This window comes from Capricornis sumatraensis, chromosome 13 (assembly GCF_032405125.1).
Source record: "Capricornis sumatraensis isolate serow.1 chromosome 13, serow.2, whole genome shotgun sequence".
In the NCBI taxonomy this organism is placed as follows: domain Eukaryota; kingdom Metazoa; phylum Chordata; class Mammalia; order Artiodactyla; family Bovidae; genus Capricornis; species Capricornis sumatraensis.
The window spans coordinates 10,666,140-10,693,751 of NC_091081.1; the positions used below are offsets into that span (position 1 = coordinate 10,666,140).

A 27,612-nucleotide genomic window follows, 5' to 3' on the forward strand; every position below is an offset into this window, starting at 1 on the left:
TAAGGTGAGTTTGGTAGCAAACAGGCTTGGTGAGAGAAGCAGGTATAGCTGCAGATCCAGAGACTGTCCTCCTAAGTAAGAAGTGGGCAGGAAGAATCTGCCTACCTCCAGCCCCGAGGTGGCTCCTTCTGTGAGAAGACAGGCAAGTCTCAAACCTTCTCCCTAAGAGGAGGGGTGGTCCTGCGCCCTGTAGGACCCCCTCCAGCTCTGTCATTCTCAGCGGCTCCCTTACCACATGCTCCAGCACGAGGACTCAGACAACTCTAACAGGAGGCCAGTGAGGTATATTTCTTCATCTGCAGCGTACTTGGTAATGGTAAAGGAATTAAAGAAGAAAAGGAACACAAGCAGTTTTTCATAAATGGGAAACCCTTTAATTTGACAATCAGGCATTCAACAGACATTTATTTACTGAGCATCTCCTCTGAATAAGGTATACAGAAGTTCCATATTTTCTTAAAAAAAATTTTTTAAAACAAATCTGAGAAGTTCTCTGGAAGTTTATGTTCTAAGATTTACAGCAGCTAACATTCAATTCCACCAGCGAAGCCCCTCGCTGCCTCCACACAGGACAGATGGGTCTCCGCCAGCTCTCTCTCTCCAGGTGGTGCTGACACAGCACATATCTGAATGTTCCTCTCGGCGGGAAACAGAGATGAAAATTCTATACTTATCTCTCAACCTGCTACTATGACTTTCTGCACAGCCTCGGTGTTTCAGAGATTTAAAGTTAACTCTTCTCTTAGAGAACAGATGCAAGCAAGGAAACTCAGAACTGCAACGCCCTGTTCTTTCTGTAGCCGGGTTCTTGTCTCTGTAACTGCTGCCCACTGTGCTGACTGCTGGCTGCCGGTGCACCCCGTGCTGTGGAGAGGAATGTGTCGACTCCCTTGGCTACATCTTCAAAAAGGCCACCTGGAAAAGGAAGAAAAACCCACAGCGCTTTCCTTATATAATGTGATAAAATGGCTGAGTGCACATCAAACCTGGATCAGGTAAGTCTGGTCAGTAAGGATGCTAGCTGGTCTACAAAGAAAAATGACTCCTGGTTGCGCCAGATACTGCTATTTTACAGAGGGAGCCAATTAGTTCTTTCATAAATAAACCATACAGTAATTAAAATAATTCACATGCACTTTAAAGGGAAAAAAAAATTAAGTTTAAATTGACACTAACATTGTACTGCCATGAAGTAATCCAGTTCTTGTTCCCATTGGTTCAAACAGCTGCTTTGGATCTTCTGTGAACAGACTTCCAAATCCTGAAGACTCCTGGGCAATTCCAGGTTCTTGTCATGATTGTTAATTACACTAATCTCTCTTCCAGTCATGCCAATGCTTTTAACCACATTCAACTCTATACATGGGCTTGTTAGTACAAGTTATCTTAAAATTCAGTTGTTTCAAAAAATTTAATTCATATAGATAAAAAATTATTTCAGACTATTTAATAAGGCCCAGATCAAATGCATCAAATTTCTCAATAGTTTTGGATAATTATGAAACAAATATAATAAAGTCAACCATAAATGCTCTGAAAGTTCTAGTTCAGGGGTGATAATAAATTGCGGACAGTGACAGCATCTGGAAGAGAGCAGCACGCAGTCGGAGATAAAGATGTGGAAGTTTGTCCTGGGCCATTTTTGGGGGGAAGGAGTGAGCAACAGAAGCGAAAATATTCCACTCTTGGACAGCTGGTACTTAAGTCCCCAAACGCAGTCAAAGGAGGTGTGTATTTAATGAGCCCTGTTAAGGGGAAAGGAAAAGCAAAGAGTCGTGCAAGGGCAGAAGGCATCTGCTTTTCGTCAAGTGATTCAGAAGGATGTTACTCTTCATACGATGCTGGTGAGAAAAGCCCCTGCTGTGTTTCCGTATCAACTTCCAGCTGAGTTTTTCTATCAAGTTCTGCAGTGAGAACAAAGTTGAAGGAGCAGGCAAAGAAGAAAGGTTAAGATTCCTAAATAAAATATAAACATGGGGTGGGGAGGAGATAGATAGCAGAGTAGAAGGACATGAGCTCACCTCTTCTTACAGAAAATGTAAACTTGGACAACTGGTGCAAACGTCAAGGGCTTAAAGTCAAGAGTCTGTGATAATAGTTATGAAGACACTTGTGTTTCTCTCCCTGGCCTCTCAGCTGGTGACAGATATTAGAAGCCCATGAATGTTCAGATGAGAAGGGGCTGTTGAAGAGAGACCAGATGGGCCCTTTAGGGGATGATCACAGAATCCCAGGAAGGAGTTTCAGGGGTTACTGAGTCTGACTTCTGGCTCACTGTGGTCAGTATCTCTGTTGGGAGACTCTGCTTCTTCAACAACAGTTCACAGGGACCTTCCCAAGAAGCCAATGCCACTGCTGATACTCAGAGACAGAAAGATGGTGGCTGAAAACCAGTCATCCCTTTTTGAATTCTGAGAGCCGCAATGTCATGGAGTATTCCAACCAGGAACTACTTAGAATAACTGATGGTGACAAATGTTGTCATAAAAATGGTTTTAAGAACTTTTGCCCTAGAACCACACGGATCAGTGGTCCTCTACTTGGGACAATTTTGCCCACCAGGGTACATGTGGTAGTGTCTGAGGATTTCTTTTTTTTTGTCACGGCATGCAGAATCTTAGTTCTGGGACCAGAGATAGAACCCGTGCACCCTGCAGTGGAAGCACCGAGTCCCAACTGCTGGACCACCAGGAAAGTCCCTGGAGATATTTTTGGCTGGCACAATTTGGGGGATGCTAAAGCCATCTAGTGGGTAGAGAGGGAGGGATATTCTGATAATGCACAGGACAACCCCCCATAAGAAAGAATAATCAGCCTAAAAGCATTAACAGTGCCAGTGCTGAAAAATGCTGCAGTTTAGAGTTAAATCTCTCCATGACCTTCAACAAGAGGTTTAGTTAGATGTCTCTGTGACCTTCAACAAGCTCATTAAACTCTATAACAGGACCTACCAGAAACTTGTAAAACACTTTCCTATTTTGATTCTTTTCATCCTCAGCAGTCTTATGATTTAGGTAAAGCAGGCATCTGAAACTTTGTTTTACAAATGAAGAAACAGCAGCTCAGAAAACCTAAGTGACTTGCTCAGGATACAAAGCTAGTAAGTAGCAGTGATGGGTTTAGGAAGAAATTTTTATTTCTAATCCATGCTTTCCCCCCTGTAAGTTTACAGATAGATGATCAAGATAAAATTGCACAGGTTGGGGGACTTTCGATCTTCATATTGCCTCATATATCAAAGAGTTACTTTCTTTTGCATGCTTGTGAACATGGATGCAAGATGGAGAAAACTACCTAAGAGTCTGCGCTCATTAAAACAAACAATGCAAAATGCAGCCCCTCAGTCAAAAAAGAAAAAAAAAATTAATTTGACCTACTATGTCTTTTTTTTTCTGCCAAGGACACTATGTGTTTCTCAGGACTTAATAACAAGAAACTGCAATCATCCTTGGGAACAGGTACTGTACAATGTAGTTTAGCTTCTTTTTATTTAAAACATTTTGAGATAACATATTTCAAATGCAGATTTTGTTTTCCCTAGCTTTTATCCGTGACAGGAAAAATTGCTTTCCCTACCTGCCATTTATTTTAAGAGAGGATAATTTTATTTTGTTCCATTACACTGAGAAAAATCTCCGTATTTCATCTTTTTAGTTTTATTCCCCAAAGTAAAAAGTTTTAAAGCTTTGCAGAGTCTATGAGTACAGCTACAGCTTCAGGCTCCATTGTTGTATTTCTGGAGTATCTAGTTACAAAAGTATAAATAATTATTAGAAATGAGGGAGATAGGGCTCTTTGGAGTTCGCTGTAAGGTTTCACCCTCTTTGTTCTCTCCTGAAAGTGGACGCTTGGGAATGAAAAAGGGGAGGGAGAGTGAAACTGTCTAAAAATACTGTCTCTGCTTTGAGTCACCATCTAAAAACAATCTTAAGCCACCATAAGCAGGGCCAGGCTGCAGTAATAGTTGACCAAATGTTCAGTTTATAATGCTTCTGTACAATTGCGTAAATATGCTAAACACTTCTGAATGCTCTTTTTGTCTTAGTTAACAAAATTATACTATGAATTCTATTCCTCAGCATAGAGTTGGAATTTCAATCAATAGAAAGACATGCTGTCAAGGCAGCCTGCACAAGATAAAATTAACATTTAAAAAAATGCTACATAAATGCTTTGAGGTGCACAAAACAAGACAGATAAAACTGTAAAATACTGAAAAATGTGTTTCATAGTAAAACTGAGCTTTAGAAAAGACTCTTCAGAGAAAGTTGCACAGCTACACACAAATGTTCCTTTGAAAGGGTACTGTAGACTTAATAAGTAAATATAAAAAACTATGCCTTAAACATATTTTTTGTTTAGGTATGGTTCATGTTCAAAGTTATGTTCTGAAATAAATGTTATGACATGGAAACAAATTTTATTTTAATATTATAAAATCCAGTTTCTAGGCTCAAGCTTCATTTACAAAATAAAATATACAATATTAATGTAAATATAAAAATAATGAAAGAAAATTACTTTTTCAATCACATTGAGTCTTAAATGACAACAGGGTACAAAATGCTTCCTAACTTGCTAATTTAGCATCAATCAGGCCTGTGTTGATGACAATGTGGACTCCACTCTTTGCACTGAATAAATAATATGAGATTTTCCTCTACTGGGCTGGCAAGCTGGCTTCATTCACTCAATTCATTAAATGATTAAATACCATCTGTAAGTCTGTGACTGTCCAGTCAGAGAACACACTGAGAAGGTACTCCCTCGTGGCACTAATATGTGAGTGGGGGAGACAGTCAAGTAATGAGATGATTCTAATAGGTTGGGATAAGTCTAGGATGGACGCCTAACACCTGATCACAGAAAAAAGACCATTCTTGGGTTATGAAAGGAAGTCAGATTTCTCAAGAAGTAGCCTGAATGAGGTAGTTATTACTCTAATTAGGAAAACTTGTGTGGTAATAAAGCCTGGCATGGCGCAGAGTGGGATATACCTTTTTTCCCATTAAAAGAAGCTGGCTTTGCTAAATGAACAAACAGGAAGGATGGAATAAAGGACCAAAGATGTGAGAAGCAATACAATAAGGAAGAAGATCCTATCCCTCTAAAATGACAATAAGTATGTGTACGTTGAATGTGGACAGAAATACTAGACCAAGGAAACATCAGTGAAGCCTTCCAACTCAAATTCTGTAAGAGCCTTTAGAAAGTAGGAAAAAAGCAAGTAAAATCACTGTCTTTAATGTCACTTAAACCTTTACCTTGTATTTTAAATAAAATTGTATTTTATTTAGTCCACGGTACACTAGGAAAACAGTAGAATGAGAAAGACTAAAGATCTCTTCAAGAAAATTAGAGATATCAAGGGCAACTTTCATGTAAGAATGGGCACAATAAAGGACAGAAATGGTAAGGACCTAACAGAAGCAGAAAAGAGTAAGAAGAGTGGCAAGAATACACAGAAGAACTGTACAAAAAAGCTCTTAATGACCAGGATAACCACAATGGTGTGATCACCAACCTAGAGCCAGACATCCTGGAGTGCGAAGTCAAGCAGGCCTTAGGAAGCATCACTATGAACTAAGCTAGTGGAGGTGATGGAATTTCAGCAGAGCTATTTCAAATCCTAAAAGATGATGTTGTTAAAGTGCTGTACTCAATATGCTAGTAAATTTGGAAAACTCAGCAGCGGCCATAGGACTAGAAAAGGTCAATTTTCATTTGAATCCCAAAGAAGGGCAATGCCAAAGAATGCTCAAACTACCACACAGTTGCACTCATCTCACATGCTAGCATGGTAATGTTCAAAATCCTTCAAGCTAGGCTTCAATGGTACATGAATGAAGAACTCTCAGATGTACCAGCTGCATTTAGAAAAGGTAGAAGAACCAGAGATCACATTGCCAACATCTGTTGGATCACAGAAAAAGCAAGAGAATTCCAGAAAAACATCTGCTTTTCACTGACTACACTAACGCCTTTGACTGTGTGGATCACAACAAACTGGAAAATTCTTAAAGAGATGAGAATCCGAGACCACCTTACCTGCCTCCTGAGAAACCTGCATGCGGGTCAATTAGAATAGTTAGAACTGGACAAGGAATAGCTGACTGGTTCCAAACTGGGAAAGGAGTATGACAAGGTTGCATGTCATCACCCTGTTTATTTAACTTATATGCAGAGCACATCATGTGAAACGCACAAGCTGAAACTAGGATTGCCTGGAGAAATATAAATAACCTCAGATATGCAGATGATACCACTCTTGTGGCAGAAAATGAAGAGGAACTAAATAGCCTCTTGATGAGGGTGAAAGAGGAAAGTGAAAAGGCTGGCTTAGAACTCAACATTCAAAAAAAGAAGATCATGGCACCTGGTCCCATCACTTCATGGCAAATAGAAGGGGAAAAAGTTGAAGTAGTGACAGATTTTACTTTCTTGGGCTTCAAATCACTGTGGACGGTGACTGCAGCCATAAAATTAAAAGGTGCTTGCTCCTTGAAAGGAAAGCTATGACGAACTTAGACAGCATATTAAAAAGCAAAGACATCGCTTTGCTGACAAGGTCTGTATAGTCAAAGATATGATTTTTCCAGTAGTCATGTATGGATGTGACAGCTGAATCAGAAGGAAGGCTGAGCGCCAAAGAATTGATGCTTTTGAACTGTAGTGCAGGAGAAGACTCTTGAGAGTCCCTTGAACTGCAGGGAGATCAAACTGTCAGTCCTAAACCTTGAATATTCTTTGGAAGGACTGATGCTAAAGCTGAAGTTCCAATACTTTGTCTACCTGATGCGAAGAGCCAACTCACTGGAAAAGACCTTGATGCTGGCAAAGACTGAGGACAGGAGGGAAACAGGGCGACAAAGGATCATACCAACTCAACAAACATGAATTTGAGCAAACTCCAGGAGATTGTGAAGGACAGGGAAGCCTTGCGTGCTGCAGTCACACAATTCACAAAAATTGGACATGACTTGGCAACTGAACAACAATAACAACACAGTTGGAAAATTTACAGATCAATCGAAAGCTTGTGTTTTTCACCTACCAGAACCAGTAAAGCACAGCACAGCTATGTTTTCTAGTTAAAGGCAGTGTGTGAAGTACCAGAAGACGGAGATGTGAGTGAGATAAAGAGAGGCCCTTTCCTTTCCCAATGAGGCAGGACACATGATCAAATGCAGCAATTCCCGGGTCTTGAGCCTGTTTTTCAACAAAGCAAGAAACTTCTAGACGTAACCTTCCCATCACCTCTTTCACAGCAAGGGGATTGTGGAGGCATTGCTGGTGTTGGATGGTGCTATTGCAACAGCACTGCGGTGAACAAGCCATCTGGATGCAACTGCTGAAGCTCTCAGTTATATAAGGCAAACCCAGCAACTTCACCCATGATAGCAAACACATGGTGCAGACATGTAGACGGCAACAGTCTTGAGGTCGTACATAAAAATGTATTTTCTCAAGCACAAAACACATTCATTTAAAGGAAAAAATTCTATGATAGATACCAATATGGGTGGGTGTTAAAATGTAAATGGTAAATAGTGCTACCTCAATAAACACACTATCACTCATAAATCAAAAAGTCCTTTGAATTTCTCATGCTTAAGGGATATGCACAGGAGGGAACTGTGCGTATATGCAGAAAGAACAGTGGTGTGCTGCAGCTCTGGAGAGACTGGTGTTTTGAAATCACCACTGCACTGCCCTTTCGACACCATGCCTCCAATCAAACAAGTTTATTCAGAAATGGAGTTACTAGGGTTCAGAAATGGAACATTTTTCTATAGTATTAATTCCTTAAAATTTTTAGCAGCAAAACCATTTTAATAAATATTATTTCAAGGAAGTCATGCTCATTCTCACCTTGAGAGGTGTGGGTGTTGAAGAAAACAAAGTTTTGGGGACATCAGTATAGTTAGAAATTCCAGGAGGGGACACGAACCCACATGGGGAACAAAACAGCTTTCCACAGCAGGTAACTGGTTTCTGGCATCTATATAAATTTATGTCAGTGATAATTTAACATTCCTATTTTAGGAGTAAATATTAATTTTTCTAACAGAGATACTAGCTAGTCCCTCCTAGTCCCAAAGGAAGAACTAGCTTCACCTAAATCACTTCAACCCATTGTCAAGGACGAAGGAGGGACCAGCTTGGGAGACTATAGCTGTTGATCCTACTAGTTAGCTGTGGAAAAGCTCTATGGAAACAATCACCCAGGCAATAATGAGATGCTGTAACAAGTGATCCTGGGGCAGGACTACTTAGGTGCATGTGTACAGAATTCTGTTGAGTAAGAAGAACAGCACAAAGTGACTGCCCATACTTTTTAGGGAAAGGGCTAAGGAAGGTCATAGCTACCTCTCTAAAGCCTCCTAGACAATTTTATCTCATACTTGAAGAGTCTTAGTTTGTGCTGGTTGGTATTTAACCATAATTATTAAAACTTAGAGAAATCAGGAGTTGTTCTGCTCATGGGAATTCTTTATTCTAATAAATGATCAATAAATATGAGTTATAGACAAAATTAGAAAACACAGAAATGCACAGAAAGAAGAAAATAAAATTTTTACAACTTTATGATTTAGAGATAACTATTATTGACATTTTAGATATATCTTTTAAGATTTATTTTCTATGTATAACTGGACATTTCTGCATATGCTGTTTTGTAATGTGTAGCTTCTTTATAACCTAACGATATATTATAGCAGCTTCTCATGACAGTGAATATTCTTCTATGACATGTTAAATGGCTGCATTATACTCCACTATATATCCGGTCACTTAAAAAAAGGTCCAACAAACAACTCATTCTGGAAAGCAAACCTAAGGGGTCCTTTGGAGGGGGATGGCTGAGGGGATAGTACTAACTGTTGAGCCAGAAGGCACTTTAGCATAATCTGGCCTGGGTTCTCATTGGTATCTCCTGGAACTTGTATATCAGGCAGATTCTCCTATTCCATTCTAGAACTGCTCAACCAGAGCCTCCAGGGGCAGGCCAGCAACTGGGGTCCTGCAGGTCCTCCAGGTGGTTCCACTGGGAATTCCATCCAGCTTATCCAGCTGAGCAAACTTAAGGGATGTGTTTACAGTGACACAGCTTATTAGAGGAGGGACTCAAACACAGGTCTTCTAACTCCTAGTCCAGGGCCTTTGTTTCTGGCCAGTGCAAAGTGAAGATGCTGATCTACGGTATCCAAAAATCCTTTAAAAAAACATTTTTTCCCCTTATAGAAGACAGAAAGATTGTCACACAAGGGAGAAACAAATTATGTCCAGGCCAATATTCTGTTATGGGTATAGGAGATTGAGCCCAACAGCTATGAAATGAGGGTTGAGTCTGTTTTGCTAGCTGCCTAGAGACTGAAAAGTCCAAGTTTAAGTCACTTAGTTGTGTCTGACTCTACCATGCCATGGACTGTAGCCCACCAGGTTCCTCTATCCATGGGATTCTCCAGGCAAGAATACTGGAGTGGCTTGCCATTTTCTTCTCCAGGGCATCTTCCTGATGCAATGACCAAATCCATGTTTCTCCCATGGCTGACATATTCTTTACCATCTGAGCAACACTAAAGGGGTCAAATATTTCAATTTGACCTACTGTGTAAAGCTCATCTATGAAGATTAAGTGATTTTTTTTTTGGGGGGGGGGGGTTGGAGGGAGGAGCTTCTGATATGCCCTGATTTAAAGTTCTCTTTTCTACATCTACTTACTCAACATAGCTATCTTTAGCAAAATTATTTGGTTAGTTCAGGTAATGAAAACTGTCACAAATAGGACTTCAGAATAATTTGGCAAAGAAAAAGAAAAAGCCTTCCGTACTTTGCTTGGACTATGTCTACAAAACAGTATAGGCATTCTAGAAAACAGTTTGGCAGTGTCTTTGAAAAACTAAACGTGTAATCACTGTATGACCCAGCAGTTCCAGTCTCAGACATTTATCCCAGAGAAATGAAAACTTTATGTTTACATAAACACTTGTATGTTAATGTTCATGGCAGTATTATTTTAATAGCCAAAACCTGGAATCAGCCCAGACACATGGTTAATGATGGTATATCCACCATGAATACTTACTTGGCGGCACTGACAACCAGCGAGCTATTGATACATGCAACAACTTGGAAGATTCACAAGGGAGTTAAGCCAAGCTCAAAGGATTGAGCTTTCCCTACTGTATGGTTTCATTTATGTAACATTTTTGAAATGACAAAATTTCCCAACTAGAGGACAAGGCAGTGGTTTCCAGGGGCTGGGGATGGCGGGGAGTGGAGGAAGGCTGTGATTATGAAAGAGCAAGGATTTGGTGCCGATGGAACTGCTCAGCATCTTGGCTTTGGTGGATGCACAAACATACCAAGGGATGTAATTACACAGAACCTCACACATTTGCACACACAGACGTACAGGAGTACAAATACAGCCAGGGAGATGTGACTAAGATGGGAGGACTGTACCATGTCAATGCCCAGTACCACAGTTCTGTAAAATGTTACCACTGGGGGAAACTGGGCAAAGTGTACAAGCCATCTTTCACACTCTTTCTTACAGCTTTCAGTGACTCTGCAATTATTTCACTAAAAATGTCAGCTGAAATAATGCCACAGTACTTTTCAAATGACCTTGTCTGGCTTATTCTAATTCAGTTACCTAGAGTGTTGCTCTGAGATGCATTATTCAAAGTCTTGTTCACATTGATGTTATGGTTAATATATCACTGTGATCCCATTTTCCTTGGTGGAATGACCTGAGTAAGTTAGTGAGTTAATTTTGGAATGAGTCCTGAAGCAGATGGCCACAGTGAGACACAACACCATTATGTTTAACAGGGGTTGGGCTGACGGTCTGGCATTAAATGCTTAGGTTACACACAATAGAACCTTAAATCTTAGGTTGTATATGAAGTACTTACTGTAAACAGTTCACTAAGCACACTTCTTTGCTTTTGTATTGCCCTGGAGTAAATAATGAAACAAGATTCTGGCATTTTTTTAAAGCCCAAATTGCTATAGCAAATTTTCTGGACATATAAGAGGCACTTGCCAAATATTTTTTCAGGGTGAATACATTAAACTAAAACTCTAATTTTAATCTTAAAAGTAATAGTATCTTACATAAGATTTGGGGAAACAGGAAAAAAGAAAAAAATATGCTATAATACCCTAGCATCACTTGGGTCTATTCCCACATGGTTCTAAGATGAATTGTTCTCATATTGACTGCGCTGTGCATGCACGCTCAGTTGCTAGTTGTGTGTGACTCCACAGTCCCATGGACTGTAGCCCACCAGGCTCCAAGAGATTTTACAGGCAAGAATACTGGATTGCATTGCCATTTCCTCCTCCAGGGAATCTTCCCCACCCAAGGATCGAACCTGTGTCTCCTACACTGGCAGGCGGGTTTACCACTGAGTGACCTGGGAAGTCCCTCACGTTGATTATCAGTGTGCATATTTTTTACCTCATAAACCCTTTTAATTTTTAGGTGCTGCTCAATGAATCTTTCTTTTAATAGCTGCAGAAGTCCATCATAACTTAATCTTTTACAAACTTAAGTTTTTCCCAGGTTTGTCAAGATCAAAAGTAATGATGAGATAATCACTATCATGTTTATAAGTTTTTTTCAACATTTTAGAATATTTCCTCAGAATAGAGTTTCAGAAATGGTATTATTAGATTGAAAGGTATGAATATTAATATAATTTGATGCATATTTTTTTCAATGAGCTGTACCAACTGGTAATGCCACCAACATCTGAACTTTTTTTTTAATTAGTGCTAATTTAGTAAAAGGAAAGGACACCTCAATGCTTTTTGAATTTTATTTAACTGCTATGAGTTTAAACATTTCCCCAGATGTTTAATAACTGTTTTTCTTGTAAATTGATTAATTATGAATTCATGTCCTTTTTTTTTTAACCTATCAACAGGGGACTTAATTTTTTTGTTTGTATAAGCCCTTTGGGGCTTCCCTGGTGGCTCAGACGGTAAAGAACCTGCCCACAATGCGGGAGACCGAGGTTCAATCCCTGGGTCAGGAAGATCCCCTGGAGAAGGGAATGGCAAACCACTGCAGTACTCTTGCCTGGAGAATTCCACGGACAGAGAAGCCTGGCAGGCTACAGCCCATGGGCTCGCAGAGTTGGATATGACTGAGCAACTAACACACAAGCACAAGCCCGTTAGTAAATGTTAATATGTTTTTAATGCAGTGAAGAAATTAAGTGCCAGGTATCATCTCACTAAATCTTTATAAAATCCACCAAATTAAATTTCTAATTTAATTGTCTCCAGATTATAAATGAGAAACCCTTGGTTCCTACTGGAGAAGATGAGTAAATTCTGCTCACTGCTACAAGCTAGTCAAAAGGCTGGGCCTTTGTTTTTGAGCCTAGTATTCATTTCATCATCCAAGCTCCCTGCCATCTAATTATGGTGAGAGATAATTGCTATAGTAGCTTTAGTTGAAGAAAGAATCCATCATAGTCCAACTTTTTAAGCCACACTTAGTAGCACTTGAAATGATGCAGTCCCTCTTATGTTTTAAGAAGAAAGTAGATTATTTCTTTTAGGTTAGACATAAGGAGGAGAAAGAGAAAGATAGAAGGGCAAATTAAAGCCTTACTTGTAAAGAGAAAATAACTCTTCGATTAGAAGAGAAACCTTCTGGCAAGTGAAGTGAGCCAACAGGGTAAATTGAGAAATCGGTCTGAAATCTCAGAAAGAATTTTTTGTCTGAAAGTTTAGCAAACAGGATAAGTTACGCTGGCATAGTTTAATCAGTTCAGTTGAAAAGATTATAACTTGGAATAATCAAATAATAGTTAGGGCCAAGAAAGGAAGGGATCAAATTATAATCAGATGGTTATCTTCTTTAGCCACTTACTACCTAGACATTACTTTGAAAATATGATATTGAAGATACACAAATCTTTAGAATGGAAAGCATGCTACTATATTCATTTTAAAATAAACACCGTTTATTTCCAAAGCCTATTATTTGGAGTTGCTGGAAATAAACGAGGCTCATAAAATGTAATTTATTTATTTTAAAGGAGGTGCATGAGGATTTTACAACTACACAAAGAAACAAAAGTAAGTGCTTGTGGAAAGCGGCACATCGAAGAAGACAATGTTTTGAGGGTTTTTTTTTTTTTTTTTCCTTTGCTTTAAGCCACACAGAAAGCAAAAAGGGGTTGTTGGTGCAGTGTCTCCAAGTTAAGAACAGCTCAGCGTATGAGATTAGAAAAGAGCACATACTCATCAAGGGTTTCCAGGGTTCAAAGTGGTCAAGTTTTACACCTGCCATCTAAGCTCCATGAGAAGACAGAAGAAATCAGGTAGAGAAGAGGAAAGTGCAGACAGGTGAAGCCTTATTATAACTATACATAAATGTTTTATGTATTTTAAACATTGCTACCAATGCATCTTCTCCGCTATTCATGAATAAATTCATGCTTCTTTAATTACTTTTAAAGGAAGAAGCACAAATGGCTGATTGTGTATATGAAATTTCCAAGGCTTACATAAGGCTTTCTCTCACTTATACTACCCTAGGACAATGCTATCTACCAGTGGCAGGGAATGAAACTGCAGATGCTGCATCTGAAGAAAAAACTGCAAGCCTACAGGGTTTGCAAATAGAAGAATGTAGATGGCTTAGTTGAAAATGACCAGCTGCTAGAAAAATAACTTTTGAGCCCAGAGGCCACTGATAGGGATTATGTAAGGAAGGTGTGTAACTCCAACTCCATGGGGTTCAAACCAGCACATCCTTGGTTAGAGACATGATTCATTCCATAGAAATTCAATTCTGAATCCAGTATTATTGACTAACCCATGAGTCTTTAATACATGAAACTATCTGGCTGAAGTCACCAATAAATAAGCTTTTCCCCAATATATCCAACTTACAACATTAACTATAAAGAAGCATGACTGATAATTCATCAAAGCACTCTGTAAAGCAGTGGGAATGACTGGATGGACATAAATACGACCTATAACCATTCAATCATTAGTGTATTACAGTGTGGATTGGTCCTTTCTGGCTTCTGGATTATTGAATACCTGGGAGATGACCAATGTCTCCAACTATATTTTGTTAGGAAATATCAGAAACATTTAAAATCAGCAAACTGCCTTAAAATGCTGGCTTCCAGAGTTCACTATGAGTTCATGGTGCCAGGTTTCCAAAGAAATGCATGTTCTATGAGATGGCGTCACAGAATGAATGAGCAACTTGCATGCTTCAATCAAGTCACAGCTGGCAAAATTTACACCTGGGAATGCTCCCTGACTTAGGAGAAAGAGCGTTTAAGTGTCTTCCAGAGGCAACACAGTCAGGTTACTGAGCCTCCGTGCCTGATTGCTGCATCTGTAGTCTGGGGCTTCCCTCTTCCTCTGGCTGGTCAAGGACTGGCTGAGACACTGTGTGTCTGTGACCGGCCCCAGGAAGACCCTCTCTTCCTTCTCCCCACAGATGAGGAGAGAAGCTTATTCAGCCAAAAGCCTCCCTCCACCTACCTATGTAGGGTCTGAACCTCATGAACTACAAGATTAACATCAAATACCTATTGGTCATTCACAACAAAGTGTGAAAGAGTTATTTCAGGATTAGGGAAGTTCTGAGATAAGACACAGAAATGTAAATTCTGACCTGAGGAGAGTAAGGACTGGAAAGCCATGTGAAAGAAATGCACTATATTTTGGTGGGAAGGAGAGAGAAATCTGAAACTTATATATTGTTCAGGTGTCTTTAACGCAACTAACTTGCTAAAAGGCCATGAGCATAGACAGCTATTCCAATGAGGCTGCTGTGTTCTCAGAACCATTCCACTTGGTATATTTAAAGATGAGGCCTATAAACATTTTTGGAAAATGTTCTCTATTTTCCAATGGTTTAGGGGTAAAAAAATGTTCTTTGAGAAAAAAGTATATATATATATGTGTGTATATATATATATGTATGTGTATAATATATATATATTTTAAAATTCCCCCAAATTTCTTTGAGGTCATCTTTCTAAGGTATGAAAAACAAATGGGAAAGGGAAGTAGGCCCAGTTGGGGGTCTTTCAGTAAGGGTTTTGAGACAAAGAATGCCGTATGAGATAAGCGTGCATGGTCTCATTCCTTTTCTCAAGAACGCTTGGTTCGTAACATTAGTATGATTCCAACTGAACAAATGTGGAGAGAAAAATGCTGAAGACAGGTCAGATCAGTGGATTATTATCTTTTCATTCTGACAAACTTATGAACAAACCTGTCAACACAGGGCTCCTTGTTGTAATGTACAAAACTATTAAATCATGATGCTGTACACCTGAAACTTGTATTTTAAGTCAATTTTACTTCAATAATAATAAGAAAAAAGACAGGGCTTCTCACAAAAGTCCTAGCATCCCCCATGGTCACCTCTCACTGTTCAGACTTCGGCCAGTGACCAATCTGCAGGGCACTTAGCTGTTTTTTGTTTATTTTCAATTTATGAAAAGATTTCAAATATCAACATATTCTCTAGTAAAGAGAACAGTATTATGACAAATCTCTAGATGTTATCCAGAAACTAATAATTGCCAATTCATGGTCATTTCATTTCATCCAAAGCTCTGCCACACAACTCTGCCAAAGCAAATCGCAGATATATATTTTGTATATAATTCAGTATGTGTCTCTAAAAGAGGAGGATTGGTATAAAAATAAAACCACAATGCCATGATCACATCCAGAGCATTAATAATAATTCCTTAACAGAGTCAAATATCCATTCGGGGACCAAGTTTCCCCAACTAGCTCATAAAATTTTTTAACAGCTGCCGTTTGTTCAAATCAGAATCCAAACATGTCTAAGTAGTGTTACAATGGTTTCATATGTTTTTTAAGTTTCTTTTAAATCATAAGTTCCTCTTCTCTCCTTTTTTCTCCCTTTGATTTTTATGTTTTGAAGAAATCAGATCTTTTATCCTCTTGGTTTTCCACACACTAGAATGTGGAGAGTATGTTTTGTGTTTTTAGTGTGATTATAAACTCAAGGCTGTAAAATTCATCCAATACTATTTAACTCTACTACAGTCACTATTTGCATTTATGCTCACATCGTCCCATCTCTGTCAGCGAGGACCTCTTCAACTCGGAGCTTATGTCCTGAGGACGTGATCCCAGTCATTTACATTGTTTTTTTTGTTTCTCTGTTGGGCTGGTTGGTTGGTTTGCTCTCTGGTAGGACAGGACTCAGACTCGTCTTATCTCAGACATTCTCCCACAGAAAGTGGGTCCTTCAGTGAGGACTGGAATTTGGAGATAAGAACTAGAGATCGTCTTACTGCTTCCAAAGTGCTTTGGACATGTTACCTTATGTGTACACATACATACCTGCTACCCAACTCTGGGTATTACCATATTCCATTTTCAAAGTGCACTCAGATCTTATTTAGAAGCCAGGTCCTCAACCACTCAGAGATGAACCTTTCTGTTTGGTTACATAAGGCAAACAGGTTAGAAAAATACGTCCATGGGGTCACGAACAGTTGGACACGACTGACTGACTTCACTTTCACTTTCATGTATTGGAGAAGGAAATGGCAACCCACTCCAGTGTTCTTGCCTGGAGAATCCCAGGGACGGGGGAGCCAGGTGGGCTGCCGTCTATGGGGTCGCACAGAGTCGGACACGACTGAAGCGACTTAGCAGCAGCAGCAGCAGCAGCAACAGAGAGAGAAACTCCAACCAAAGAAGTCTCACAAGTCCCTTCCTTTCCCATTGGAACTAAAACGAAAAAGTTAAGCTATGTTACCAGAACTTAAATGGAAAAAGGAATCTTTCTCGATAGAGAACTTACTTTTTTAAAAAAACTAGGTAAAGACTTTCCTGTAAAAGTAAAAGAAAAATGCTTCCTGAAAAAGGCTCACCAAGAAACCCCCTTGGGCATGGAATGATAGAGGTGACTCACTGCCTTGAGTGGGGACAGGTCCCTGCATTAACTTCTTTGTCACAGCTGTGGAAGGATGAGGTTGAGACAGTTGTTGCAAAGGTGGGTACTGGAAGTCTATCAAAGAAAATAAAAGTAGTTTTGTTACTTGTTTGGCTAATTAGGAGGAGTATTTCTGACATCACTAAAGGAAAATACCCTATAACCTCACAGTATCTTTGGAGAAAAGAAAACAAAAAATGGAAGGGCATGTTTTATGGTAATTTAGAGCAATCTTATTCAGATGTAAAACCTTTCCCAGCCACTGAGGAGCAGCAGCAGGTTCTTGTAAAACCTGAATGTATTATCAGGAGTGGAGTCTAGGTGTAACGGGGACTCCTCCAAATCAAACCATAAAAAGTCTTACTTCACAAAAGCACGTAAGTAACCAAAAAAGAAATGAAAAGGTGTTCAGTATCAATGGTCATCATCAGTTCAGTTCAGTTCAGTCACTCAGTCGTGTCCGACTCTGCAACCCCATGAATCACAGCACCTCCCTGTCCATCACCTGTCCATCACCAACTCCCAGAGTTCACTCAAACTCACATCCATCAAGTCCGTGATGCCATCCAGCCATCTCATCCTCTGTCGTCCCCTTTTCCTCCTGCCCCCAACCCCTCCCAGCATCAGAGTCTTTTCCAATGAGTCAACTCTTTCTGCATGAGGTGGCCAAAGTACTGGAGTTTCAGCTTCAGCATCAGTCCTTCCAAAGAACACCCAGGGCTGATCTCCTTTAGATCACTGGTCATCAGGGAGATGCAAATAAAAATCCTAATGAAATACCCACCAGAAGAGCTAAAACGAAAGCAACTGAATCATAAATAGAACATAAAGACTTCAGAATGGGAGAAAATATCTGCAAATGAAGTAACTGACGAGGGATTAATCTCCAAAATATACAAATAGCTCACGCAGTTCAAAATTAAAAGAACAACCCAATCAAAAATATGGGCAAGGGATTTAAATAGACATTTTTCCAAAGAAGACATACAGATAGCCAAAAACCATGGGAAAAGATGCTCAACATCACTACTTATTAGAGAAATGTAAAGCACAACTACAATGACCTCACACTGGTCAGAATGGCCATTATAAAAAAAATCTACAAGTATGCTGGAGAGGGTGGGAAATGTTGGCGGAAATGTAAATTGGTGCAGCTACTATGGAGAACAGTTTGGAGGCGCCTTAGAAAACTGAAAACAGAACTACCGTGTGTTTGCATGCGAACTTGCTTCAGTTGCGTCTGACTCTGTGCGACCCTATGGACGGTAGCCCCCCAGGTTCCCCTCTCCACGGGCTTCCCCAGGTAAGAATACTGCAGTGGGTTGTCATACCCTTCTCCAGGGGATTTTCCTGACCCAGGGATCGAACCCACATCTCTTACACCTCCTGCACTGGCAGGTGGGTTCTTTACCACTAATGCTACCTGGAACTACATGACCCAGCAATTCCACTCCTGGGCTTATACCCGGAGAAAACCACCATTTGAAAAGACACATGCCCCACCCCCGCCCCACTGCAGCACTGTTTACAATAACCAGGACATGGAAGCAACCTAAAAACTGTCCATCAGTAGAAGAACAGATAAAGATGTGTTACATACGTATACAACGGAATACTCCTCAGCCATAAAAAAGAACAAATGCCATCTGCAGCAACATGAATGGGTCTAGAGATTGTCATGCTGAGTGAAGTAAGTTAGATAAATATCATAGGATGTTTTTATGTGGAATATTTTAAAAAAGGGTACAAATGAACTTATCTACAAAACAGAAGTAGAGTCACAGACGTAGAAAACAAACTCATGGTTACCAGGGGAAAAGGGAAGAGGGATAAATTAGGAGATTGAGATTGACATATATACACTACTATATATATAATAGATAATTAATAAAGACCTACTGTATATCACAGGGAACGCTACTCAATATTCTGTAATAGCCTATATGGAAAAGAATCTAAAAAAAAAAGAATATGGATGATATATGTATATGTGTAACTGATTAACTCTGCTGTACACCTGAAAATAACACAACATTGTAAATCAACTATACTCCACTTTTAAAAAAAGCAAACAACAACAATAAAAAGCAACTGGCAACACCAACAGGCAACACATGATGATCGTGTGGGTAACAATAGGGAACAGCAATGCTCACACACAGTTGCTGGGAGTGTAAAATGGTACAACCACTTTGCAGCAGTGTCTGGCAATTTATTAAAAGTTAAAGATACATTTACCCTACAACCCAACAATTCCATTCCTAGATATTTACTGAGAAAAATGAAAACATGTCCACAAAGAGACTTTTCCAGACGAGCCATAGCAACTTTATCAAAACAGCCCCTAACTATAAACAACCCAAGTGTCCATCAAGAACAGACTGTATTAACAAAACGTGGTTTATTCATACAATGGACCACTATTCTAAAATAAGAAATGAGTGAACCACTGATAAACACAATAATGTGAATAACTGCAAACCCATTATGTTAATTGAAAGAGACTAGACCCCCCCCCAAAAAAAGAGTATACACTGTATGATTTAATTTAAAAAGTCCAAATATAGGCAAAATGAATCTGTGATGATAGAAATGAGAGACAGTGGTTTCAGGGGAAGGAGGATTAATGAAAAGGCCTGAAGGGAACTTTTTGGAGGAATGGATATGATTTCTATCTTCTTTTTGGATGGTAGTTAAATGGGTGTTTGTACATCAGGGGTTCTCATCCAGGGATAGCTTTGGTGCCCAGGGAACATGTAGTAATGCCAGGAGACACTTTCTATTGTCACCCCTCAGAAGGGGATGGTATTGGCATCTAGTGACAAGAGGTCATGGATTAATAGGACAGCTCCCTATTCCAAAACGTCAACAGTGCCAAGGCTGAGAAACCTAGTGTATACACAGTTGTCAAAACTCAAACATAACAGCTATTATAAAATTTGAACATCTTACTGAATGTTCATTATTACCAAAAGAAACAAAGAAAAAGAACTCAATAATCTCTCTCCTTACCCCAAAGGAGAGCTAAAGGGCAAGATTGGGGGAAAATGTTCATATTTCAATTCTATGAGTTAAACTGTTCAATAAACACATTTCATATCCAAATCATGCTCAGTTAATGTTGACTAACATTTTAAAATCTTGGGGGAAGTTCCAGTTGTACATATAAGCTGCTTGGAAGTCACTACTCCATCCTAACAAGCAAAAAAGTGAACAGAATGAAAAATTGGCAACTTTTCTTCTATCCATAAGGAAGAAGAGGAAACAGGGCAAACTGAGGCTGGAGAGACAGGACAATGCAGGGAGTCACAGCTTACTGGAGGAGAGGTTCACCAGAGGGAACCAGAGCCGGGGTAGGAAACCTGTGCCACAATTGAGGAATGGTTGGAGGCTGAGTGTGGAAAAGTCTCAGAGTTAAGGACTGGAAAGATCCAGTCATAATGATTCCCACAGGTTTATGAGATTTACCTCCTGAGGCTCCACCCATGTTCTCACAGTAAAAATGGGAAAAAATCCCCTTGAACCTCCAGAGAAGAAAGGGGAATTGTAACCATTCAGAAATACACCAGAGCACTCTATTCTTAACAAGGTCTGCGCTCAGGGAAGCTAAAGGCAAAGGAAAAAAGGAAAGATATACCCATGTGAATGCAGAGCTCCAAAGAATAGCAAGCCTTCCTCAGTGATCAATGCAAAGAAATAGAGGAAAATAACAGAATAGGAAAGACTAGAGATCTCTTCAAGAAAATTAGAGATACCAAGGGAACATTTCATGCCACGATGGGCACAATAAAGGACAGAAGCAGTATGAACCTAACAGAAGCAGAAAATATTAAGAAGAGGTAGCACGAATACACAGAAGAACTATAGGAAAAGATCTTCATGATCCAGATGACCATGATGGTGTGATCACTCACCTAGAGCCAAACATCCTGGAGTCCAAAGTCAAGTGGGCCTTAGGAAGCATTACTATGAACAAAGCTAGTGGACGTGATCGAATTCCAGCTGAACTACTTCAAGTACTAAAAGATGATGCTGTGAAAGTGCTGCACTCAATATGCCAGCAAATTTGGAAAACTCAGCAGTGGCCACAGGACTGGAAAAGGTCAGTTTTCATTCCAATCCCAAAGAAAGCCAATGCCAAAGAATGTTCAAACTATCACACAACTGTACTCATCTCACACGCTAGCAAGGTAATGCTCAAAATTCTCCAAGCCAGACTTCAACAGTACTTGAACTGAGAACTTCCAGATGTTCAAGCTGGATTTAGAAAAGGTAGAGGAACCAGAGATCAAACTGTCAACATCCACTGGATCATCGAAAAAGCAAGAGAGTTCCAGAAAAACATCTACTTCTGCTTTACTGACTACGCCAAAGCCTTTGACTGTGTGGATCACAACAAACTGTGGAAAATTCTGAAAAGAGATGGGAATACCAGACCACCTTACCTGCCTACTAAGAAACCTGTATGCAGGTCAAGAAGCAACAGTCAGAACTGGATGTGAAACAACAGACTGGTTCCAAATTGGGAAAGGAGTATGTCAAGGCTGTATATTGTCACCCTGTTTATTTAACTTACATGCAGAGTACATCATGCACAATGCCAGGCTGGATGAATCAAGATTGCCGGGAGAAATATCAATAACCTCAGATATGCAGATGACACCACCCTTGTGCCAGAAAGCAAAGAGGAACTGAAGAGCCTCTTGATGAAAGTGAAAGAGAAGAGTGAAAAAGCTAACTTAAAACCCAACATCCGAAAAACTAAAATCACGGCATACAGTCCCATCACTTCCTGGCAAATAGATGTGGAAACAATGGAAACAGTGAGAGATTTTATTTTGGGGGGCTCCAAAATCACTGCAGATGATGACTGCAGCCATGAAATTAAAAGACGCTTGCTGCTTGGAAGAAAAGGTATGATCTACCTAGAAAGCATATTAAAAAGCAGAGACACTACTTTGCCGGCAAAGGTCTGTCTAGTCAAGGCTATGGTTTTTCCAGTAGTCATGTATGGATGTGAGCGTTGGACTGTGAAGAAAGCTGAGTGCCGAAGAATTGAGGCTTTTGAACTGTGGTGTTGGGAGATTCTTGAGAGTCCCTTGGACTTCAAGGAGATCAAACCAGTCAATCCTAAAGGAAATCAGTCCTGAACATTCACTGGAAGGATGATCCTGAAGCTGAAGTTCCAATACTTCGCTCACCTGAGGCGAAGAACTGACTCATTGGAAAAGACCCTGATGCTGGGAAATTTGAAGGCAGGAGAAGGGGACGACAGAGGATCAGATGGTTGGATGTTATCACTGACTCAATGGACATGAGTTTGAGTATATTCCAGGATTTTATGATGGACAGGGAGGCCTGGCGTGCTGCAGTCCATGAGGTCGCAAAGCGTTGGACACGACTAAGCGACTGATCACTGCAGATGGTGACTGCAGCCATGAAATTAAAAGACGCTTACTCCTTGGAAGAAAAGTTATGACTAACCTAGACAGCATATTGAAAAGCAGAGACATTACTTTGCCAACAAAGGTGCATCTAGTCAAGGCTATGGTTTTTCCAGTGGTCATGTATGGATGTAAGAGTTGGACTGTGAAGAAAGCTGAGCACCGAAGAATTGATGCTTTTGAACTGTGGTGCTGGAGAAGACTCCTGAGAGTCCCTTGGACTGCAAGGAGATCCAACCAGTCCATTCTGAAGATCAGCCCTGGGTGTTCTTTGGAAGGAATGATGCTAAAGCTGAAACTCCAGTACTTTGGCCACTTCATGGGAAGAGTTGACTCATTGGAAAAGACTCTGATGCTGGGAGGGACTAGGGGCAGGAGGAGAAGGGGACGACAGAGGATGAGATGCTGGATGGCATCACCAACTCGATGGATGTGAGTTTGAGTGAACTCCGGGAGTTGGTGATGGACAGGGAGGCCTGGCGTGCGGTGATTCATGGGGTCACAAAGAGTCGGACACGACTGAGTGACTAAACTGAACTGAACTGAAGCAACTGAAATGAACTGACCACTCAGGAAACACTAGTTAACCAGAATCTAGTGAACGTAAAAGTGTTTGTCACTCAGTCGTGTCTGACTCTTTCCAACCCCATGGACTATAGCCCACCAGGCTCTTCTGTCCATGGAATTATCCAGGAAGAATACTGGAGAGGGTTACCATTCTCTTCTCCAGGGCATCTTCCCAACCCAGGGATTGAACCTGAGTCTCCTGCATTGCAGGCAGATTCTTTACCATCTGAGCCATCAGGGAAGCCTGTAACTAGAATCTAACCTGCTGGGTATTATTTGAGCAGAACTGACCTGAGGAAAGGGAAATGACCAACTCCAGCCCAATCTAGCTGTTGTGTCTCACTGAATGAAGGGAGAGACAAATTAAAACTTGTCATAAAAATGTCCAAAAAAATTGTACTGGGGAAAGATGGATGGGGTATCAGAAGTCATCTTTACTATTCTTCCTTCAAACATACCCTTCCATCTCCCACTTCTTCTACTGGTATAATTTAAGCCATGGGCTACTCTACTTAAAATTTCTTGAACGAATTATATTTTGGCCTCGGGGAAATGTCGAAGCCGTCAGTGCACAGACAGACTGGGTGAAGAAGCTGTGGTGGCAGGGAGCCTGCCTGGCCCAGGAGTCCAAGCATCTGCTCACCCACCCCGGACACCATCCTTTTTCCAGCCTATCACTCTGAGCTCAAAAATGTCTCATGCGAGGCAGCCAAGGGGTGGGGTGGGCATGCAGCTGGGTGAGGATTTCCCTATGTCTCATAGGTCACAATAACAAGCTGGCAGCTGATTTCCATGGTTCCCTCTGCATCTCAGAATTTCTGGTACAAAGTAAAAAGCTGTTAAGTGGAAAGAAAAATGGATCTGGAAATGCAATGGCGTGAACTAGTTTATGGTACAGGGGCTGTTAACTCTGATGTTTGCAGAAAGCAAGTTCATGACTCAGGTTACTAAAGCTGAATTTCATAAACATTTTTCCCTTGGGGGAATCTGAACTGTATACTATTAGCCTTCCTGCCAGTGAGTTTCATTCCCTAATGCTTACAGTGGCACCCAGAATACATTTTATGCGAAGCCTGGAGGCAGCCCTGAGTCAGCTTTTCCCATTACCTGTACACCTAAGCCATCCGAGAGACAGATTATTCAGAAATGCCTCTGGAGGAGATGCTGCTGAGCTTCTTCAATATTCTGGCCTTCTCCCCAACCAAGAACTTCTCCCTGAGGTTTGAACTAGCCGACTTTTAGCACAAGCATGCATGTCTGTTTTCTCTCCCTTTGTGCAGGAATAAGTAGCTGCTTCAACTTTTGGGAGGGACAAATGAGAACTCTCCAAGTTAGAAAAACTGCCTTCAAAAACCCGCATCCCTCACAGGCTCTCAGAAGCCTGAAGTTCCATGCTTGTCTCTAACCTTAGTGTTGATTCTCTGGGAGGCAAGCTCTCTGAGCAATGAAGACCATTAGCTAAATTCTTTTGGAAATCTGACAGTCTCACACTGCACCCTGGTTCCTGTGGGCACACCTGAGGCCCAGTAGGGGAGTGAAATTGGATGCAGTCCTTTCCCCCCTTCCCAACTCTACTGTTTAAACGGCACAGAGTTTTAGATGTGGTAGGTGGTAGGCAAGAAAAGCACTGTTATGCTTTGGCCACCATCTTCAACATTGTTCATCATCCATTCAACACTTGAACTGCTGATTCCAGGGAGCTATACTTCGTAGGGTGGGATTCAAGAAAGACAAAGCACCAGTGATTTTTATTTCCCAAACTTTGCAAAAACAGCCCCATGGAATGTTCAACAGCCCTTGCCTCAACATGCCTCTTCCTGCTGACACTTGGTGTTTTCATTTTCTCAGTGAAAAAAAGCATTCTTGTCCACCCCCACAAAAAGCAAACTTGCTTGTGGGATGGTAATGTCTTATCTAAATTTCTGTCTATCCCTTCATGGGGTCTTGCACACAGCAGCCTTTCCATAAATATTTGTGAGCTGGAATGAAAAAATGATTAAATTAACGAGTAAAACTAGAACCCAGGCTTAGTAGTTTTCTATGTAGGTATCAAAAAAAGAAAATGTTTAATAGGATGGAGGTAAAAACAGACTGGGAATTTTTATATTTTCAACTCCAGTACTGCTAATACTTCCATCCTACTGGGCAAAGCACCCAGGCAGAAAAGGAACTTGGTTTAGACTATACTGCTTACAGCTTTGCCCAGCACTGCTTCACAGGCCTCAAAACGGAGACTGAGGGGCAGAGACCCTCACTGCCCTTCACAGCCCTGTGAGGAGGTAACTATGACAAAGTGGGGTCCTGGGGATTCCATGGTTATCTTGATTTTTTACAAAGGTTACCAGTTGGGGTAATGTAAGGGTCCAAGAATAAGAATCGGGTAATAACCATTTTCATGACGAAAACGCACACTTAAAGACAGGCACAATCATCAAGTGATCTAACACGTAGAAATTTAGGTGGGTGGTGACAATGACAGTGTGAAGATCATCCAAATGTTATTCTGAACACCGAGGCATCATCTGGGGTCTTAACAATGACCACGAGCACAGGGAACTGTTCTCAATGCTCCATCATAACCTACATGGGCAAAGAATCTGAAGAACAGATATATGTATATGTTTAACTGACTCACTTTGCTGTACAGCAGAAACTAACATAATATTGTAAGTCAACTATACTCCAATAAACACACACACACACACACACACAAAACACAGCGACCACAGCTCAGCAAGTTTTCCAGGCTTTGCTTTCCATGCACATTTTGTGTCATCCTGGTCTAACTCAAAAGATCTAATCCCACAAGATCACCTATAATTAGAGAGTGATGATGCATTCTTAGAAGACAAATATAGACACCAGAGGTGATGCATCAGCAGTCTGAAAATAATTAATGCTTATCCTCACAAGGCCACCTACACCAAGGCACTTGGGAACAGTTCAACCATCGTCGTGTCACAGAAGGCTGGCAAAATCATTTTTCTTACCTGCAGAAGTAGGTCACAGCAAGAACATCTGGCAAAGAAAAACCAGAGTGGACATGAATGGGTTTTGTGACACAGTCTTTTCATTTCTCAGCTCAATGCAAGACAATCGCTGGGTCACTGTACTTGCTAATCATCTCCCTCCTTGGTAACAGGACCAGAATGAGGCTTGGAAATACCGTATTAGGGGACAAAGCAAAAAGCCCCACTGCCAGAATACTGCAGCTACACTGAATTATCAGGGCTCAAACACTTCAGGCAGCCACTGGGTTTTGATTTTATTTCCAGTGATATGAAAATAAAAACGACCATCATAAACAAGCACACTGATCAGGAATCTGAGCTAGGCAGTACAGAGGCAAAGAGGCTAAAGGTTACTGCATTTCTCACGGCGGCCTTTTAAACTCAGCATACGGCCCCCATGTGGGACATTTAGTATTTAAACTCAACCAGTCAGACTCTGCAACATGAGTGACGTCCGTCTTCCCTAGCACCACTGCCTTCTAAACAATGGCTGCTTTTCCCAATGAGGATGAAGAAGACAGAGACAAGAGGTGGACAGGAGCGAGAAGTGGAACTGTTGACACTTCACACTCATTGTGTGATCTCATTGTGTGATCAGAGGGGCTGAAATCCACCTGCCCAAGAGCTTTATCCTGTTATTCCTCAGAAAGGCTCAACCCACATCCTATGCCTGTAGCTTTCTCTGGCTAATGCTATGTCTCCTGACCGTCAGGCACTTGTGTTCAGACCAACTGATGCTGGACTGTCTTTCTAGGGAACAGACAAATTGTCTCCAGGACACCCGGCTTCTCTCCTAATTTGTGCCCTTTCAGACCTACTTTTATTTCTTTAATTAAAGTATAGATGATGTACAATAGGATGTAAGCTGTAGGTACACAATACAGTGATTCACAATTTTTAAAGGTTATACCCCATATACAGGTAATATAAAATACTAGCTATATTCCTTGGGTTGTATAACATATCCTTGTAGCTAATTTTATATGGAATAGTTTGAACCTCTTAATCCCCTTGGAGAAGAAAATGGCAACCCACTCCAGTGTTCTTGCCTAGAGAATCCCATGAACAGGGGAGCCTGGCAGGCTACAGTCCATGGGGTCGCAAAGAGACGGATGTGACTGAGCATGCATGCTTAATCCCCGACCTCTAAATGCCCCTCCCCTCTTCCCTCTCTCCACTGGTAACCACTAGTTTGTTCCCTGTATCTGTGAGTCCATTTGTTTTTGTTATATTCACTAGTTTTCTACCTACTTTTAAAGGGATGTGCTCTGAAGTTCTGGTAAGGGCTAGAACCCGTCCCCTGGCTCCAATTCAGAGATACTCATTTAGTGCAGTCCGTCCTCCCTCTCCCCCCAGCCCCAACGCATTAAAAGCTTTCCAGTGTCCTTTTTTTCTCCCTTACTTTTCTTTCAGCTCAGAGCAATCCTATTTGATTTTTCACAGAACACGATTTTCTGTGTCCGCTTTATCATTTTTACCCCTCTCAGTGTCATTAATGACCTTCGAGCTTAGTCAGTTATTTTATGCTTTTTCCTTCCACATTCATCCTTATTCCCACCCCCCACCCCCATTTCAGCACTGAAGGACAGTTGTACAATGAGTAAAT

General features: G+C 40.7%; 1 protein-coding gene across 1 annotated transcript in view; it reads right to left on the reverse strand.

The window, feature by feature from the left end:
• Positions 1-458: 458 nt before the first annotated feature.
• UBE3D (ubiquitin protein ligase E3D) overlaps positions 459-27,612 on the reverse strand; it is a 160,208-nt gene continuing 133,054 nt past the window's right edge. The window contains exon 10 of the mRNA XM_068985326.1: positions 459-915. Within this exon, the coding sequence (XP_068841427.1) occupies positions 895-915 (21 nt within the window). The 3' untranslated portion in view covers positions 459-894. The remainder of the gene's footprint in view (positions 916-27,612) is intronic.